Source organism: Acromyrmex echinatior, chromosome 3, assembly GCF_024713525.1.
Source record: "Acromyrmex echinatior isolate Ae372 chromosome 3, ASM2471352v2, whole genome shotgun sequence".
NCBI classification, from domain to species: domain Eukaryota; kingdom Metazoa; phylum Arthropoda; class Insecta; order Hymenoptera; family Formicidae; genus Acromyrmex; species Acromyrmex echinatior.
The window spans coordinates 17,217,942-17,235,191 of NC_141854.1; the positions used below are offsets into that span (position 1 = coordinate 17,217,942).

Here is a 17,250-nt window from a genome sequence, read left to right on the forward strand (position 1 = left end):
TGCCCGATCTGCCCGATCTGCCCGATCCCTTCCGCCGCAGTCAGCTCACAGTCGCTCGCTCTCCGTTGCTCTCTCGACACACTCCGTCAGGAATAGTCAGTAAAAGGGGCCACAAGAGAGTTCCTATATCGAGTAGCTGCTCTGCTGCTGGCCCACCCTCTCCCGGGCGCGCACCACGCCACACGCTGCTTCCTTTCTCCATCTCGCGGTTCCTCTCTACTATCCGTCCAGTGCGCATCAATCGCACACAATCGAGAGAGAGAGAGAGAGAGAGAGAGAGAGCACACAACACAGTACCGGCTATTCATCCGCGAGCACTTCATAGAGCACTTCATTCGACGAATCTTTCAGCGAGAAATCAATTTAATGATCTCGGGATATTATTACTTGATTTAGATTTTTTCAAGTTTAATAAATGCGTCCAATATACGAAGGAAATAAATCGACTGAAAGGAATTGGTGCTTTCCTAGAAGGTACTAGTCTAGAAATGAATAGAAATGAGAGTTGTAGATTCAAAGCTGTAATGATTAACGAAAGATGAAAGTATATATCGCGGTAGAGATGAGTTAACATAATTGGTTTCATGGTGCGGCAGCGACTTGATCGCGGCTCTCTAATAGCGGGACGTTATTATCTTATTACGGGGTGGTCCATGGTTGGTGATACAATAATGCCGCGATGGTGATGATCTGTAAAATTATCATCTCATTTTTCGAATGTCAATGTAAGTAATAAGAGAGGAAAGATAACTATCTTCCCCACGGAATTTCAGAGTTCCCGACGTTTTAAAAATAATTTTTAAAATTAAAAATGAAAATTCGTAGAAAAAGTGCCTACATATTTTTATTATAAGAAAATTACGACGTATTTTTTTTTATTTTAATCAAAACGGCTTGAATTTTTAATATCTGCTAGAGAAACTTGGAAAAGAATTGAAGATGCAGTGATTTTCCATTTCTCTAAAATGAAAATCGATAGAAATCCCAAGTTTCACATGAATGAATTTTTTTTATTCAGAAATTTCTGGAATTTTATCGAAAAATATTTTAGCATTCAAGACAATTTTAACAAAACTATGACGAATCTTAATTTTATTGAAAAATTAACAAAACTTTAATGATGAGTCAACTAAATGCTAGAGAGTTCCAAAAAACATTATTAAAATTTGTGATAAATCTTATAAGACGTTCATTAAATATCTGATCAGATAAAAGAAAGATAAAAATTTGATAAATTACTCAAATTAGTTTTCTCTTACAATCAAACATACGTTTCTCTTCACCCAACAAGAAACAAATAGAACACATTAAGCAGAAACAAATTCTTTATCAAAATTAGATACCTCGCAGCAAACAACAACACTATAAAACACAACATAAAAAAAGAAAATATATCCCGTCATAAAAAAATCATATATTTAAACATATAAAATTCAATTTATCATTTATCTTAATAGAAAAAAACATAACTTGTCGAGTTAAAAGAAATGTCTCCGCCGTTCCCGCTGATTCATGAAACTCGGAATTCGGACAACATCAGGAACTATAAAAGTGGCTCGATCAATCTGACGTACTTGGAACAGCCTGTACAGGGCCAAGGAAGCCGCCTTGTCGTGTTAGTGCGACAAGGACGGACGGAGGACGAAAGCACGACCGTACACGAGGGCCGGTCCGAGTGCTTACATCTTCATTAGGCCTCCATGCCTTCCAGTGGGCGAGAGCGAGGAGTAAGAAAGAGGGAGAGAGGTAGACTCGCTGAGCGGGAATGAAAGAGATGGTGGGCAAGAGAGAAATGAAGACAGAGAGAAAGAGAGAGGAAGAAATCGAGAGAAGAAGCTGAGAGGAAGAAAAAGGGCACGATGCGAAAGGCGAGAGAAGGACGGAGCGAGAAAGGCCGGTAAGAGCGAGCTAGAAGATCGTCGTCCAAAGACCCACCAGGAATCTGTTGTTGTTGCACCGACGGACGGACGGACGAACGGACGGACGGCCGCATAAACAGAGGATCTCATCTTCTGTTTACTCGCCGTGCATTGTGCACGCGTGCGAACGCGCGCGGTGGACCGCTATACGAGCGCGACGATATCGCGGACGCTATCGCCGCGCGGAGGACAGCATCGGCGTTTGCGATCAATTCGGGATCGCGATCGCGTCAGATGCAAAGGCATTTTTATTTCTCTGATTTTTATTTCTCCCATTTTTACCAATGTAAATGTAGTTTACTTTTAAGTAGGTATAGGTCGCTAACAGCACTCTACGCGTAATTATCTTAAAATTCCTGTTCTGGAAAAGGAAACTGTAAAGAATTGCTCAGAAATCTTAAAGTTCATTTTACGCTGCTCTATCCTCAAGAATATAAATGAAGTTTAATTCTCTATATGAATGAAAAAATATGATTATATAAATAAAATTTGTTTTTTTTTGAAATGTTCTACTCTCCACCTTATCTTATTTAAAAGTTAATTTTAACTCTTCTTGGTTAACTCTTCATCTTTTTCTAGTTTTAAGAATTAGAAAAAGATGAAGAATAAAACTTAGTCTACAATTAAGAGAATGATTATGAGAATATTCGTTTATGATTATTAATCAAAGCTTACAACTACGTTTACACAATTACAAAGCTTAAGTTGAACCGAGATTAAAGTTAATCTACTGTGGTAGAAATAAACAATACATATACATATTGAGAAAAAATTCTGATTGGTTTAATTGGAATTCTAATTGAAAATGAACGAATCAAAATTTTTTGTTAAATTCACTAAATTAGAATTTTAGGTGAGATAACCAAAATTCTGATTAATATAATTAAACTTTTCCGATTCGTTCATTTTTAATTGAGACATTTTTCTCAGTGCAGGCGAAAATCGATGCTCGAAACGAATTAAACGTATAGTTGCGCGGAAGAGGAACTGTAATCGGCTCTTTAACCGGCTGGATCTTTTAATTCTTGTTGCTAAATTAAACGTTGAACATGGTGGGTTTTATGTAATGATTTTATCAGAAAATAACTGGTATATCAGAGAGCAGCGGCTTTATTTTTTCGGTTCAACATCGCTGAGAAATTTTATTTCTCACATTCATTTAGAACGAGATTTAAGATGAAAATAATTTTGGTGCAATACCATACGAAACACCCTGTACTTCTCAACACATCGATATACAAATATTTCTATTCAGATGACAAGTCCCGCTTGCATATAATTTCTTTTTAATTCTGGATTAAGTTATATTTTAAACCGGATGAAACCGGCCGGCCGAGTGTGTTATCCTAGCTCTCATTTCGATCTCGCATCCTGTAGTTAATAGCAGTAAATGCAAATTACAACCTAATAAGCCATGTTATAAGCGTTAAGTTGTAATTTACAAGCTATATAGCTGCCCTCCCCTTCTGCATTAAGAAAACTTGAAGAAACTCTATACATTAAAAACGAGCAAATAAGATATTTATATTAAAAGAAAACTTTGTAATAAATAGTTTATTAAAGACTTTTGAAATAAATTATATGTAAAATACAGCTAAAAATACGAACAAAAATGAACAAAAACCTTTAAGCAACAGAAATTTTTAATTTTAATATCTAGAAAGAGAAAATTAAATTTTAATAATAATTTCTTCAAGAAACTAAGCTTGAATCCTTTCGTTTTCCTTTTCGAATTGTTTCAGTTTAAGATATAGTAAATATTTGCTTCAAAAATATATCGTTTATTTGCTACATGACTGAAAAATTAAAAAAAAAATGAATTTGAATGTTTAAAAATTAAACATAAAAATTATAACATTAATTTTAAAAGGCAATTTTGATGTAATAATTATTTGTAGTGAAATAAAATATGTTCATTCTTTTTTCTTTTCGTTCTTTTTCTGTAAATAAGTTCAAAATTATAATTTTTAAGTCGTTATTGTATAGCAAATAAGCAATATAACGAATTTGTTATGCAAATTACGACGATTCTGGAAAACTATCTTTCTTAAAGCATCCTGTATACATTGTTGGCTCTCTTACTCGAGGTAAATGTAAAATAAGTTACTCCTCGTCTTTTTCCACCGTACTGTGTTCTCTCGTTTCCCTGTGAATGCTAAACACTTCCCGCCACACAAACACACATAATCGTTCGACGTAGAAAAAGAAGAGAACAGATATTGGCGCGTGTGCCATTCGCGTTTCGGTATAACCTTCCGGCAATCACGATAATCACGTTTGTGTTCGAAATGCACGAATTCTACAATTTAATAAAAAAAGAACCAAACATATTATTTCTCAAGGAAAGGCACTGATTCGACTAATTTAATTTAATACCAAACGGAAACGATTTCAAAATACACATTTCATATGTACCTTAACATTTATTTCTTCAATACTTTATCTTTTATCAGTAAAACACAGTGTTTAACCCGATTAAAAATCACCAAAATTAAAAATATATTTGATAAAAAAGTAATTTTCCTATGTGTATTTCTTTTTTCTTGTTCTATCATATTATGTTGCGAAAAAATATTCCCTTTCTTATTTTATCGATCGTTCTTCTTTACGGTCTTTATTGATATAATTCCAGAGTCGATATTGTGTTTTTCGTTATACGATTGGTAACGCACACCGTGCCAGTTTTCTCGCATCGAAAATAGCGCAACGAATTCGGAACGAAAGAAAGTGCGACGGTTGTAGGTACAGGCGCAGGTGATTGAAAGCCGATACTCTCCGCACTTGCATCAGATGCAACTGCATGCACCGATCATTGCTCAACTCCCTTTGGCGTCAGACAGTATCGGCGCCGAAAGTTTTTATCTCCAGCATATTGTCCAACAACCATTGCTATGCTACGAATTCTTTCTCCGTATCTTATCATTCTTTATCAAGAAAATGCATTTTCCTAACAAAAAACTATGTTTAATATCGAAATTATAATGCCGATTTACCGCATTTACTTGAGAGCATATTAGTGTAGCTAAAATTTGAATAATATTGTGGCAAAAGTGACGATATTCTGATTTCTGCTGTAATATTGTATCTGAATTTTATCAAAAATTAACGCGAGACAGTGTTTCTGCTCAGCATTTAAGTAAATTGGTGTTACTAATCTGTTTCTATCAAAGAAGATTTTATTTCTGCTCATCTTTTTAACTTCTTTGAAGAATAAAAAAATCTTATCTTTTTTTCAGAATTAAAAAAAAAAGATAAAATTTAGAATAAGTTTAGATAGATAAAAGAAAACAAGATAAAGAAAGATAAATACAAGAAAAAGAATAGAATTTTCAATTAAAAAAGGGTGAGAGTTAGAAAAAGATGAAGATTAAAAAGTGAATTATTTTGCATGTCAACCTGATTCTATAGGTATTCATGGTTGATTCTTATATTAAATTCTTATATTAGATTTAAGAAAACTCTTAAGCTGTTACGAACCAATCAGAAGCCGTATTAACATCTTAAGACACAACTTAAGACGATAACTTAAATTTCTCCAAATTTCATGTTATTAAACTTAAATTAGTTGAGTTTTAGTAAATCCTACCAATACTCGTGCTACATATTATTAGTATTTTTACCTTATAACCTTAGTAACGCCGATAATATCTGCGATATTAAGAAAAAATGTATTCAAAACGTCGCAACGCGATGCTGGCGATCGTTGGGATTATTTATTGATAAAGATACTGGCAGAAAAGTAAAGAAAGAGTTATGTGACACCGGCGTGCGACAGGGAAGGTCGAAGGACGGTAAAGGGATATAACACCTTCAGAGGCAGATCGACGCTATGAGACAGTCGACATGCGTAAAGATGTGCGTGTATACGACGTATGTGTATCGGTACCGGATATCCGTGAGGTGACTTGCGTCGTATTCGGTCGGAATATGCGGGCGCAGTCTTTTTAGAAGGGCCGATCAAACATGAGTGCGCGTCCGGTGGACGACGACGATTGGCCCTTCGTGAAACTAAGATATAATTCAGAGAGTCTACTTTTTTCTTCTTAAACAAAAAAAAAAGTAATCATCAAATTCAAAGTGACAAACTTATTAGGACTCAGCTTTTTTAACTGGAAACTGGTTATTCTCGACACAATTCAAAAGTATCCAGCGTATCCTTGAAATGTTTGGTCATTTTATTGCGTTACAAGAAATTGTATTTTAATTTTTGAGACGGCTGATTTTTACATATATAAATAACGAGTAAATTATATGGATTAAAACTTAATATAGTGTTATATGAATAATTGCATAATGAGTAATTCCGCGCAAGTCGCGTAATAGAAGTGCATGATAACATGTCACACAATATTAATAACAATATAAATTCCTCGAAGGCAATAAACGTTTAAGCCACACAATCGTGCAATAGTGCAAAAAAAAAAAGAACGAAAGATGAAGCGAGCCTCGAGCCAGATCGCAAATCCAACGTTCCGCGCCTCCTTTAACGATCCTTATAAATCCTTAACAGCGGCGGGTTTATCGCCGTGACTGCCGACGGCAATCGGGTTGTGACTTTCGTAGTTGCGGGAACCGATCGGGCGCATACCGATCGCTGAACGGTCGTGAAAGGTGAAAAGAATGGTTTCCGAATGTTTTACACACGCGAACCGTGTTTCCGAGGAGTCACATTCCTTCGGAAAAATTTCGACGTATTAAGTTCGCGATATCCGTAATTATCATTCAAAATAGATCCTTTAATTAGCTTGTTACATCTTACACGAGGAAAGGGCGACTTTGCTAAAATATTTAAAGCTAAATACAAATCTGAAAATAATTATGTAGGCTCAAACTGGTTGCTAGAATGTTAAAATTAATTTTTACAACATTGCTTGAGTTTCCTGTGTAATTATTTTGATCCAACAAAATTATTATCAGGTCTACATCTACGTAGAGAAAAATATTCTAGTTGGACCTTTTTGTTATTTAATCAGAACATTATTCTCAGTGTACCTAAATTTTCAGGTACTTCATCAAAATCGTTCTTTTCGTATAAGAAAATCAGTTTTGATGATATTTGACTTATTTATTCCAGCACACCGTCTCAGCAAGTCTTTCGTCCAAAGGTTACTCGCATGCGTGAATTTTTAAATTTTTAAAGGAAAACCATCCAAAAGAGATGATTATGCGTACAAATATGTAATCAATATTTTAAGTTGTCACGAGAATTATCAATGAAAATTCCTGTCTGCAGACGGTTTTCGCGGAATTTCGTATGTATTCTCGATCAATCCATTTACGATTCGTCGTACCGTTATTACCGGGAAGACAAACATCGACGAGAGTAACACTTGTCCTCGGTGTGAAGTTTCACGGGGTCAAGTGTCACGAAAGGTTCGCTCGGACGGATTAGTCTCCGACGACGCGATCTAGGAGGTCCGCTGTATCTTCCATCCGATCGAAAACCAGGACACGACTCGCCGTTTCTTCGTGCTAAGTCGAGCGCGTCGAAAGAATCTCTATACAGTTACCCGTGACATCGACGAGGCACTTCTCTAGCCCCAACGAACGGAATGTCCATTCGCCCTGTCGACTTGTCTTCCGTCACTCTACGCAATGCAAAATTCGTTACAAAAGATATTCATCCCAAATACAAAAGGTACCTGATATCGAGGAATATCAGTTTTAATCTCAGAATATACATAGATATAATGATCTGCGTAATATAACATTTTTAATGATATCTGAAGCTTATGTGACAATATAATTATTCAAAATTTTAACTTTTTCTTCACATGTCATCTTATTTATAGATATAATAATACATGAGAAATTAGAATTAAATAATTTTCAGAAAATTAAATAAATCCTCAATAAAATGTAATATAAAATTGTATCCATAATTACATTATTGCTATTTTTTATTTATCTGCATTGTACAATCCCATATATTTCAACCGAATATGACGCACGAGTTATTATACATAAATCACAAAAAAGAGTATGTATATTAAAAAAAAAGCTTATGGGAACAAAAGGAGTTATAATTTATTATGCGTTTAAATGTAGGTATTTAATAAAATAAAATTTTTAGAATATTGACTATTCTCATTAACATAATTTTATAAATATAAAATTTTAATTAATAATAGAAAATTTCACTACCTCAAAAAGAGTCCATGTACTTTTAATCCCTTCAGATCTGATTGTAATGGAACCACGTTAAAAATTTTTTTTTAATTCAATTCAAGGGCACATTAATAGTTAATTAATACAATATTAAAAAATTATTTTTTTTTATTTTGGACTATTTTTCCATGTAAATTATTACGTATATCTTGGTCTCAGATGATATCGATAGAACTAAATAATTTCAATAGATAACATGTCTTCAAATTTAATACATTACAATGTACACTGTAGGATTTGAATTCTGAAGAGATTCAAAAAGTATGACTGGCAACTCTACGCGCGACACAAGTTACGACCTCAAATAATGAATATCTAGTATCGATATTATGATCTTTCGTTTGTCAACATTTACAAAGAATCAAGCAACAAGAGAGCAAACATATAATATACAAAATGTTGATACACTCAAACAGATTTCATTGTCGGTCTAATGAACAAATAAACTCACGCTCTAATAATACAGCTAACAATTCCACTACTTTCGTTATGCAAACGTGGAATAAAAGTAAAAACATTCGCCTCTCCGAAACGTTTGACTTTTCCTCGCTGATTGTTCTCATTCTCGCGATATACATGTATATAAGTTAGCAACATGTATGTCGAATTAACGTTCAGACTAAAAGTAAATATAGAGCGGCCACCCAACGTGTGTGCAACTAATGTAACCTATATGGTGGGGAAGATTCTGCTCGAATCGTTTCCCACTTTTTACTCGCGTAGTGAGCGTATCCTCCTTTTTCCATCTCGCGGAGATTTATCCGTATTTCTTGTTCGCTCTATCCATTTTCCACTCGCTGCAGTGTAAAAATTTACGTCACACTTCTATACGAAAGATCGACTCTGTTCGGGAATTAAATCGATGATCTTACGATGATTTTGTTACATATATTATTGATTAATTTTTTTTTGCTATTACATTTTGCGTTTTAGAGAAATTTTATAACCGATTCAATTTAACTTGTGATTTAAATTTTACTTGTGGTAGTAAATAAAGATTTCAATATTTTTTGTTAGTAATTTAGAAGAAATTATGATTGATTTTTATTTCAAAACACAATAAATTTAAAAATAAACACTAAAAAGAAAAGATTAATTTTTAATATTTTTTTTTGTTTAAACAGTTTTAAATAAATAGTTACTAAATATAAATATATATTTATCTGTTACAAAAACGATTAATTCGATTTCTCTATAATTTTTTTATGAAGTAAATATTTATTTACTGCAAGTAAATGTTCACTTAGTACTATTCAAAGAAATATACAGGTTGTCTGATAATTGTTCTGACGGAGTTCGTAGATATGTAGAGCAGACTAAATTGAGATGGAAAGTCCTCATTTTGCAATTTTCACAATAGTTAACAAGATTAATTGCTAAAAATTGCCGAAAATTGGTCTTGAATAATTTTTTACTCAAATATTATTAACTTTACAGAAAAACTGTAAGAGATAAAAATTGTTTATTTTCTTCTCATAGAGCTCTAAGAATTTTTTCAGAATTTTTTAATATCGTATTTTTTCATGTTGATAAAAATGAGGAAATGCAGTACTAAAAAGTTAATAATATTTACAAAATTCTGAAAAAATTCGTAGAATTCTATGAGAAGAAAATAAACAATTTCCATCTATTTCTTTTTCCTGCATTTACGACTTTAATCTTCACAACGGAACGTATAGTATTTTTACTGCAAATATATTACATCACGTTCATCGATAAAGGCGAGAAAAGAACAAAATATTGCATCCACAAAAGAAATAAAAGAATGTAAAGTATGACAATCACTTACCTTGCACCCACAGCTGCTCGACCTTGCTGTTGACTTGCGCGGACTTGAGAGCGACGCAGAGGATCGCCAGTGCGAGGACGGACACGAAGAGCACCTTTCCGGCATGCCTCTGCAGAAAGTAGCCCAACTGGCTCAGCTGATCTTGTAGTCGTGCCCTGAACCACACCGCTGATCTCTGACCATCAGCCTTTCCCTGGAAAGAAGATCGAGGATTCGTGAAGTCATTGCGTAATTACATGTATGGTTCAAAAAAATTTTGCGATGCACAAATTAACTCTGTTCCACATTCACTCGAGAGATTTCTCAACGTACGATTTCTCAATGGTTCTTCTTGCTCTTCGTGAAACAAATCGGTAGAATTATGTACACTGCGTAAATATACATTTCTTAACCGTCCAACGCTGACAATGGATCCAGTCAATTATCTTTGTCAAAAATGTCAAACAATTTCTTTTGTTTATGTTGCAAATTTCATTATTAAAATATGAAGAAATTTTATTAAAATATTTTATAGTATTTGTTCTTTTTAAGTTATGAATTATGACATTTTGATTTCTTAAAAGTAACAAACTATCTATTAATTAAAAAATTAATTAAATTAAAATAAAGGTCTTACAGACCTAGTGACTGTTATATAGATTCTAAGCTCCGGAGGGTAAAATATTGCAGAGAAATTTGATCGCCGAGTGAACGTGTACTGATAACGTACTTTCGATACTTTCATGTGTCGCGTTTTCGCTCAGATTGATATAACAATATCGTCGAAAAATTCCAGCACAGAGCTTTTTCTTCGAACCGGCTCAAATATCTCTGAAATAGAGGGAGCGCATTACAATAAATCTCCATCGAAATGTTCTACGAATCGTCGGCGATTTTGGGATGACCTGTATTCCAGAATAATTCCGCGGGACATTACGCGGGATAAGAATGGGTGCAGCCGGTTTCCGGGAAAAATCGGTGAATGCACTCATCGCCGAGAGTGAGAACGAAGGGAGGGAAGAGGCAGGGGAGGCATATGCGTCGGGGCCTTTAAATTTGACGCGTGGGTTTGTAGAACGACAAGCGATGGAAATGAGAAAAAGCGAGAGTGAGACAGAGAAGGTCAGTGAAGAAGGAACGTAGACGGGAGGGAGGGTGGAGGGGGTGAGGATGGCGGTTCGGGCTTTTAGAGCGAGGTTACGGCTGCTTAAACGAAACTGAGAAAAAAGAAAGAGAAAAAGAGAGAGAAATATATATATATAGAGAGAGAGAGAGAGGGAAAATACAGAGAAGAAAAAAAAGGTACAAAGAGAGGGGTAATCATACAAGGAGAGTCAGAGTCTTACGGAGAGGAGAGGAGAGATGGAAAACCGCGCTTGCAACATTGCAAACGGCAACGTTGCACACTACCTGGTAGCCGCTCTGACAATATGTACCGTGGACCACCCGCAACAATCCTATCTTTCGAGTCGAGACGAAAGGAAAAGGATGCCTAATTCAGAATGAGACGAGGAAAGAGAGAAAGAGAAGGAGAGAGAGAGAGAGAGAAAGACAGAGGTCGAAGTCGTAGCTATCACCCTCTCGTTCGACGCCTAAACAAACAAATACAGGGCTCGATTTGTGACAAACAAGTATTTACCTATAATAGGTAGTTGACCCAAGGATTAGGGTTTTACTAACTTTACGCACCAGCGCCAACGATTCTATTATTACGCGAACAGTTATGTAATCGCACTTTTCCAGTTTTCACTTTCGAAATTACCGAAATCGTAATTAAAAAAAAAAAGATCTGATTATGCGAGCTCTCTCAGCAAACGTTACATGGCTGCTTGAGGTCCATTTCAATGTAGAGATTAACTATAATCTTGATTTAATTTACTTTTTATCCTCTTCTAATTCTTAAAATTAGAAAAAGGCAGAAAGTAAGTTAAGAGTCAAGATCAAAGTTAATCTGCATTGGTAGAAACGGGGCTGGAACGCCGAGAAATGCGCAGTGTAGATATAAAGATATAAAAGCCGCGATAGCCTATAAAATTATTTATGAGTGTATATCCGGAGGGAGCAAAAGGATCTATAATGTCGCCCTTTTGCACCGCGGGTACAGTTATGTTTTAAGAGCGTAATGGTTCCCGCACACAGAACGCGGCAACGGAAGTTGGCGCGATAGCCAATCAACGTCTCGCTTTGCTCAGAAGTAATAGATATACAATTTTCAAACTTTTGAACTCAATCCAACTTTTGTCGCGCGCGGCGGAGGTAATATTACATCATTTCTAGAAGTTTCGCATGGTGAGACCGACTTAAGAACATAGAATTATTGGCAAACATTGCAGCGTTCTATGTGCAGGAGCCATTAAGCCTATTCTACAATGTACTCTTTGTTTCCTGTTTCTTGTTTTTTACCTTTTACTTTTAACCCCTTTGCAACCGTTTTATCGACAATTGTATTTCTTGTTTCTTTCGAAGTTCGTTAATCTCTTCGTTAGTCTCTCATCTCGGGCGATATAAAATAAAAAAGCGAATAAGAAGCAAAAAGATAAGATGTAAAAAAATTGCAAAAAAGCAAGAAACTGGAAACAAAAAGTGTATTGTAGAACAGGCTTAATATGCTCGTGCGCAGCTGACGGACGAAAATATGGATTGCACGCGGGCACGTATCTCGGGGCGGTAGCCGCGTCCGGGTATCGGATAGCAAGGTTTTCCAGCCAATTAACTCTCGTGGCGCGGGCCCGTGACTCGACACAAGCGAGAGGGAAGAGGGGGGGGGGGGAGGGGAGGGGGAGAGAGGGGCCCGGGTAATTCTAGACGTGCGGACAATCGGACTCCGCGTTCGCCACATGGTGTGGCTCCACCGCGCTACGCATCCAATACGCATCCAATACGAGTTTCGCATTTCCGCGTTTTCCTCAGAAAAATGTACAGCCAGCGAAATCGCATCGCGGTACCTCTTAAGTACTTAAAGTATCAGTATATATACGATATATCGCGTTATATTTTGCAGCTGACTCATATCGACATCAAGCTTGTTCGTGAAATCGCTAAAAATTTTTGCTTAAAATGTGACAAATTCTGGCTGTTTTTAAAGGTTTTTCATAATAAGTTCCTTACAGGTTTTAGGATGCTTAAATATTCGACGAATAGCATTAAATTGACAATCTACTCTAAATTTTTTGGAATAAATCTCACTTCAAACGTATGAAAATTCTTTCACTTTTTTCAAGAGTAATAGAATTTTCACTTTTTTTAGAGTGAAGTTTATTTCGAAGAATTTAAAGAGTTATTTAATTTGGAGAGATTATTATTACTCTTTCAGTTTGGTTGTATTGCAAGTCTAAAAGTAATCAGTCATATATGTGAAATATAAACTTATTGAAATACATACAAATATATTATTCCAACATTTAACTTTAACCGCAATTGGCACTTACAATTAGTTGACATAAAAATAATTCTGTTTGGATTATCAAAATAATTATGTCGAACTCTTAAACTAATTGCTGGAACTTTATAGAACTTCTTGTAATATTATCATCAACGTTTAAGTTCTAATAATTATTTCAATAATCCAAAATTATTTTCAGATCTATATTTAATTAAATTTTTAGGTACATCGACAAAATCGTTCTTTCCATGTAGTTTCAAATTTACACGATACAAAGATATATATACATATATATATACGATATCACTTCCAAAGTTGACTCCGAATTTACTCGGGAATCTGCTATTAAAGTTACGAGACACCCTGTATACCATCTCTCAGAAAGCACACACCGGTATTTTCACCGACCGTTTCGAGAAAGAAACCGAAAGGACGAAGAAGAAGAAGAAGAAGAAGAAGAAGAAGAAGAAGAAGAAGAAGAAGAAGAAGAAGAAGGAGAAGAAGAAGAAGAAGGAGAAGAAGAAGAAGGAGAAGAAAAAGAAGAAGTAAAAGGAAGTCGAGACGCCACGAGTCGCTCTCGAGACGTCTATATAGCGTTCACACACGCGGCAGCGTGCGAGAGAGGGAAACGGGAGGGTAGACCAAGAGGGGGATGAAGAGGGGAGGGGAGAGGGGGGGACAAAGATGGTTCCCCCCTTTTTCCCGTAAGTGGTCTCTCTCACCGCGGGCCTTATGGGGTTTCTCCCGGCAGTGGGCAGTATCTACATATTACAAGCTCGCGGCGCGGAGACCACCGTCGTTGACATAAGATCCTGTTATGCTGTCTGCTATCTCTCGGCGCAGCTCGTGTCGCGCCATAAAAAACATTAAAAGTACGAGTAACATAAATTCGTTAAGCGCGGCGGTCGCCTCGCTTCTCTCGCGAGAGTGCCCTCCTCGAGAGACGAGCGCTGATCGCCCGCTCGGAACACTCTCACCCTCTTCACCTCGTCGGGCTCTTTGTGTCTCCTCCATCTCCACTCTCGTTGCGATTCTCTTATTTTATTGCCCGTCGATTATACCGTCCACACAATACACAATCATCGATTTTAAACTTGGATTACACTGTTAGAGATCAAAGGAGCACAATGGTAACCCAATCCTTTGAGTTTAATAATATTTTGTTATTCTTAACTTTCATGTACGTCAAAATGTAAATCAATCCATTTCTATGGTTAGTTTCAAAATAAATATCGTCCATATTAACGTACATTAACGTACATTTAATAAATAATAAACTAAATTTGGGCTAAATTTAATTTCCTTAAATTGTTCAACTTTATTGTTTTATTAGGGTAGCAGCGACTTATAGGAATGATTTTTTTTAAATACTGAACCGATTAAAAATAACTCAAAGTGAGTATAATTTCACATTATAAATTTAATAGTGTAAGCTGTTATATTATGAGGAGCAATGAAAAAAGATTTTAATTTTTTTTTCTATCAAAAATATTGAGGGGGTGCTAAGTTTACAAAGCTAAAAACCCTATCGCAACTTAGTGAAAATTAGCACAATTCGCGAAAGTGTAGGTAAGTCGTAGGTTCGCGTGTGTGTTTCTTCGGTTTTCATTTCTTTCAATCGCGCGCCGTGAATTCCAGAATACTCCGCGTGCGCGTGCACGTAACTCACCGCGGTACGCCATGTCGGATAAACGAAGAAGAGATTCTTGCGGTAGGTACGGCTCGAAAGTGTCCGCAAGAAACTCGATCCGGCCGGCGCTCTAATCGACCGAAGAATTCCGCAGCGATGTCTATTCGAAAGGGAAATCCAAAGGTCGAATTGCAAATAGTAACGAGCTTTCGAGACAGATGATAATCGCGAGTACTCTGTATTCTATTCTTCCTCCCCCCTTTTATTTCGACGGCGCGACCAATCCCATTGTAAAGTTTTATCATTCTATTTTCAATACTTCAATATATAGTTTTGATATCCCCCTCAAAGAATTTTAAAGTACCCGATATAAAAAATTGAAAAAAAATTCTAACGAGTGAAAAATGTTTAAGTGAAAGATGTTTAAAGACGTACGAGTTAAAGGTTTGAAAACACTTTTTAAAAATTGATAGTTTTTACTCAATTATCTGTTTTAATATCCATGTTTTTTTTTAACACAATAATTCATTTATTGCCATTATTAAATATGAAGAATTAAAAGAATTATTGCTAAAATGGATATTTTACTATTATGGATATTTTAACGAGTAATAAAAAATGTTAATTTTAAAAAATTAAGTGTTTCCAAACTTTTGGCCTGGAATGTGAGAGTATAAATTCATGTTTTCTTATACAGAAATTAATAAGTTCTCTGATTTCGCTTTTACTTTGAATATTTTTCTATAAGCTTCTTGAAGAATTGCATAAAAATTAATAAGAAAATAGAAAAAATTTCCAAAAATTAAAAGGGTGAAAAAAAATTTTCTCCAGAAAATCAATGATACGTTGGTCTTCGTGATAATAACGTTGTCTAAAGAAATAGTCGGTGTCCTGAGAAAAGGACGTGAATCGAATCGATCTTTTAACACAAATTGTGAGTGCAAGGAGAGCTCTATTTGAACATTCTAAGGACTTTAGACACGCGCATATGCATGTATACAACGGGAGCTAGGTATAGGACATTGTACGACAGGCGGAAGATGAAAGGCGTCCGAACGACGCCAGCTCGTGTGGGCATGTATCCTTCAGCGTGTATCCTTTCAGGATGAAAGGGACGGACCGATCCCTAGGCGCATCGATGTCCGCACACTCCTCCTTCTCGTCCCTTATGAAACTCGAGGAAAAGCGTGACGGTCGGTGTCTTTAAGATTTTTCGTGTTAAGAACGCGTGAAAACTTCCTGTCGTTTGATGAAAGTCGAACTTATGAGAAAGCTCGTATTGACATTTTGCACCTGTACGAATCCAACTTCAGGGTAATCATCATGTAACTTTTTTTTACTTCTTCCTTAGACTCCCTAGGGTGAAAAGTGAAAGATGTCTCCATTACCTTAGGATTACTCAGGACTTCAGGATTACTTCAGTCAACTCTGATTAACTGGAGGATTAACTTTAATCGACATTACTTAAAACAAAATATCTCTGATATACAGTTCATTGTTTTTAATTGTTTTCGATTCATTAAATATAATTCCATTAATTAATTAATTTAATAGTTTTCTTCGTATTATTTAATAGTGCTGGTTAAGTTATTCGGAATGATCGAAATGATACGCCCTTAAGCCCTTAAGCCCCTATATTATTTTTGCTTGACACCAAACTCTCCAACTTATTTATGTTTAATTAATTTTTCATTGAAATTCTTGCCATTTATTATATACTTTATGTAATAAGAAAACTCGATTTAATTCTGTTAATAAATTATAATTAAAAAGACTTATAAATATAATCAATAGTATTACCAAAAAATTTTCATTTTAAAGAAAAAATTACATAATTGCTACTCAATCTTTTTTTATTGTAATTCGGCAAAAAAAACGTCTCGGCCAAAATTTTTAACTCACAAAATTTTTAACTCACGATTACTAATTTTCATCTGTTTTTTATTTCCATAAAAAAAGAAAATCAGCGAGGAAAGTTAAAGCGAATTAATTGCTTAATAGCGAATATTTTTATAGATTTTATGAATATTTCGTTAAAATTTTTTACATTAGGAAAGAAGGTGAGAAAAATAAAACTCTTTTAAATAAAAACATTAACGCTGATTAAAATTAATAACTTCAATCGTCTAGCGTGTTGTTTGAAGATGATCTTTCGTGTATCATAATTCATGTAATGAGATAGTTACTCCTATATTCTAACGTGTAATTTCCCGTAATCATATGTTACATAAAATTTCTTCGTGATATTCCCTGTATATTCAGAGTGCGAAATATTCGAGACAGATTGAAAAATTAAAACAAACAATAGGCAATTTTCTTTACAATGTATAATTATTTTTTTACTACTATTTTATCATCACATAAATAAAACAATGTTATTGTG

At 35.1% G+C, this 17,250-nt stretch overlaps 1 protein-coding gene and 1 long non-coding RNA gene across 2 annotated transcripts in view; one reads left to right on the plus strand and one right to left on the minus strand.

Moving 5' to 3' along the window:
* Window positions 1–9,952, plus strand: part of LOC105150431 (uncharacterized) — a 43,477-nt gene extending 33,525 nt beyond the window's left edge. The window contains exon 2 of the long non-coding RNA XR_846721.2: window positions 9,890–9,952. This is a non-coding gene — a long non-coding RNA (uncharacterized LOC105150431). The remainder of the gene's footprint in view (window positions 1–9,889) is intronic.
* The window catches only part of ptc (protein patched), a 52,386-nt gene that overhangs the window by 23,260 nt on the left and 11,876 nt on the right, over window positions 1–17,250 (minus strand). The window contains exon 2 of the mRNA XM_011063531.2: window positions 9,877–10,069. Coding sequence (XP_011061833.1) covers window positions 9,877–10,069 — 193 coding nt within the window. The remainder of the gene's footprint in view (window positions 1–9,876; window positions 10,070–17,250) is intronic.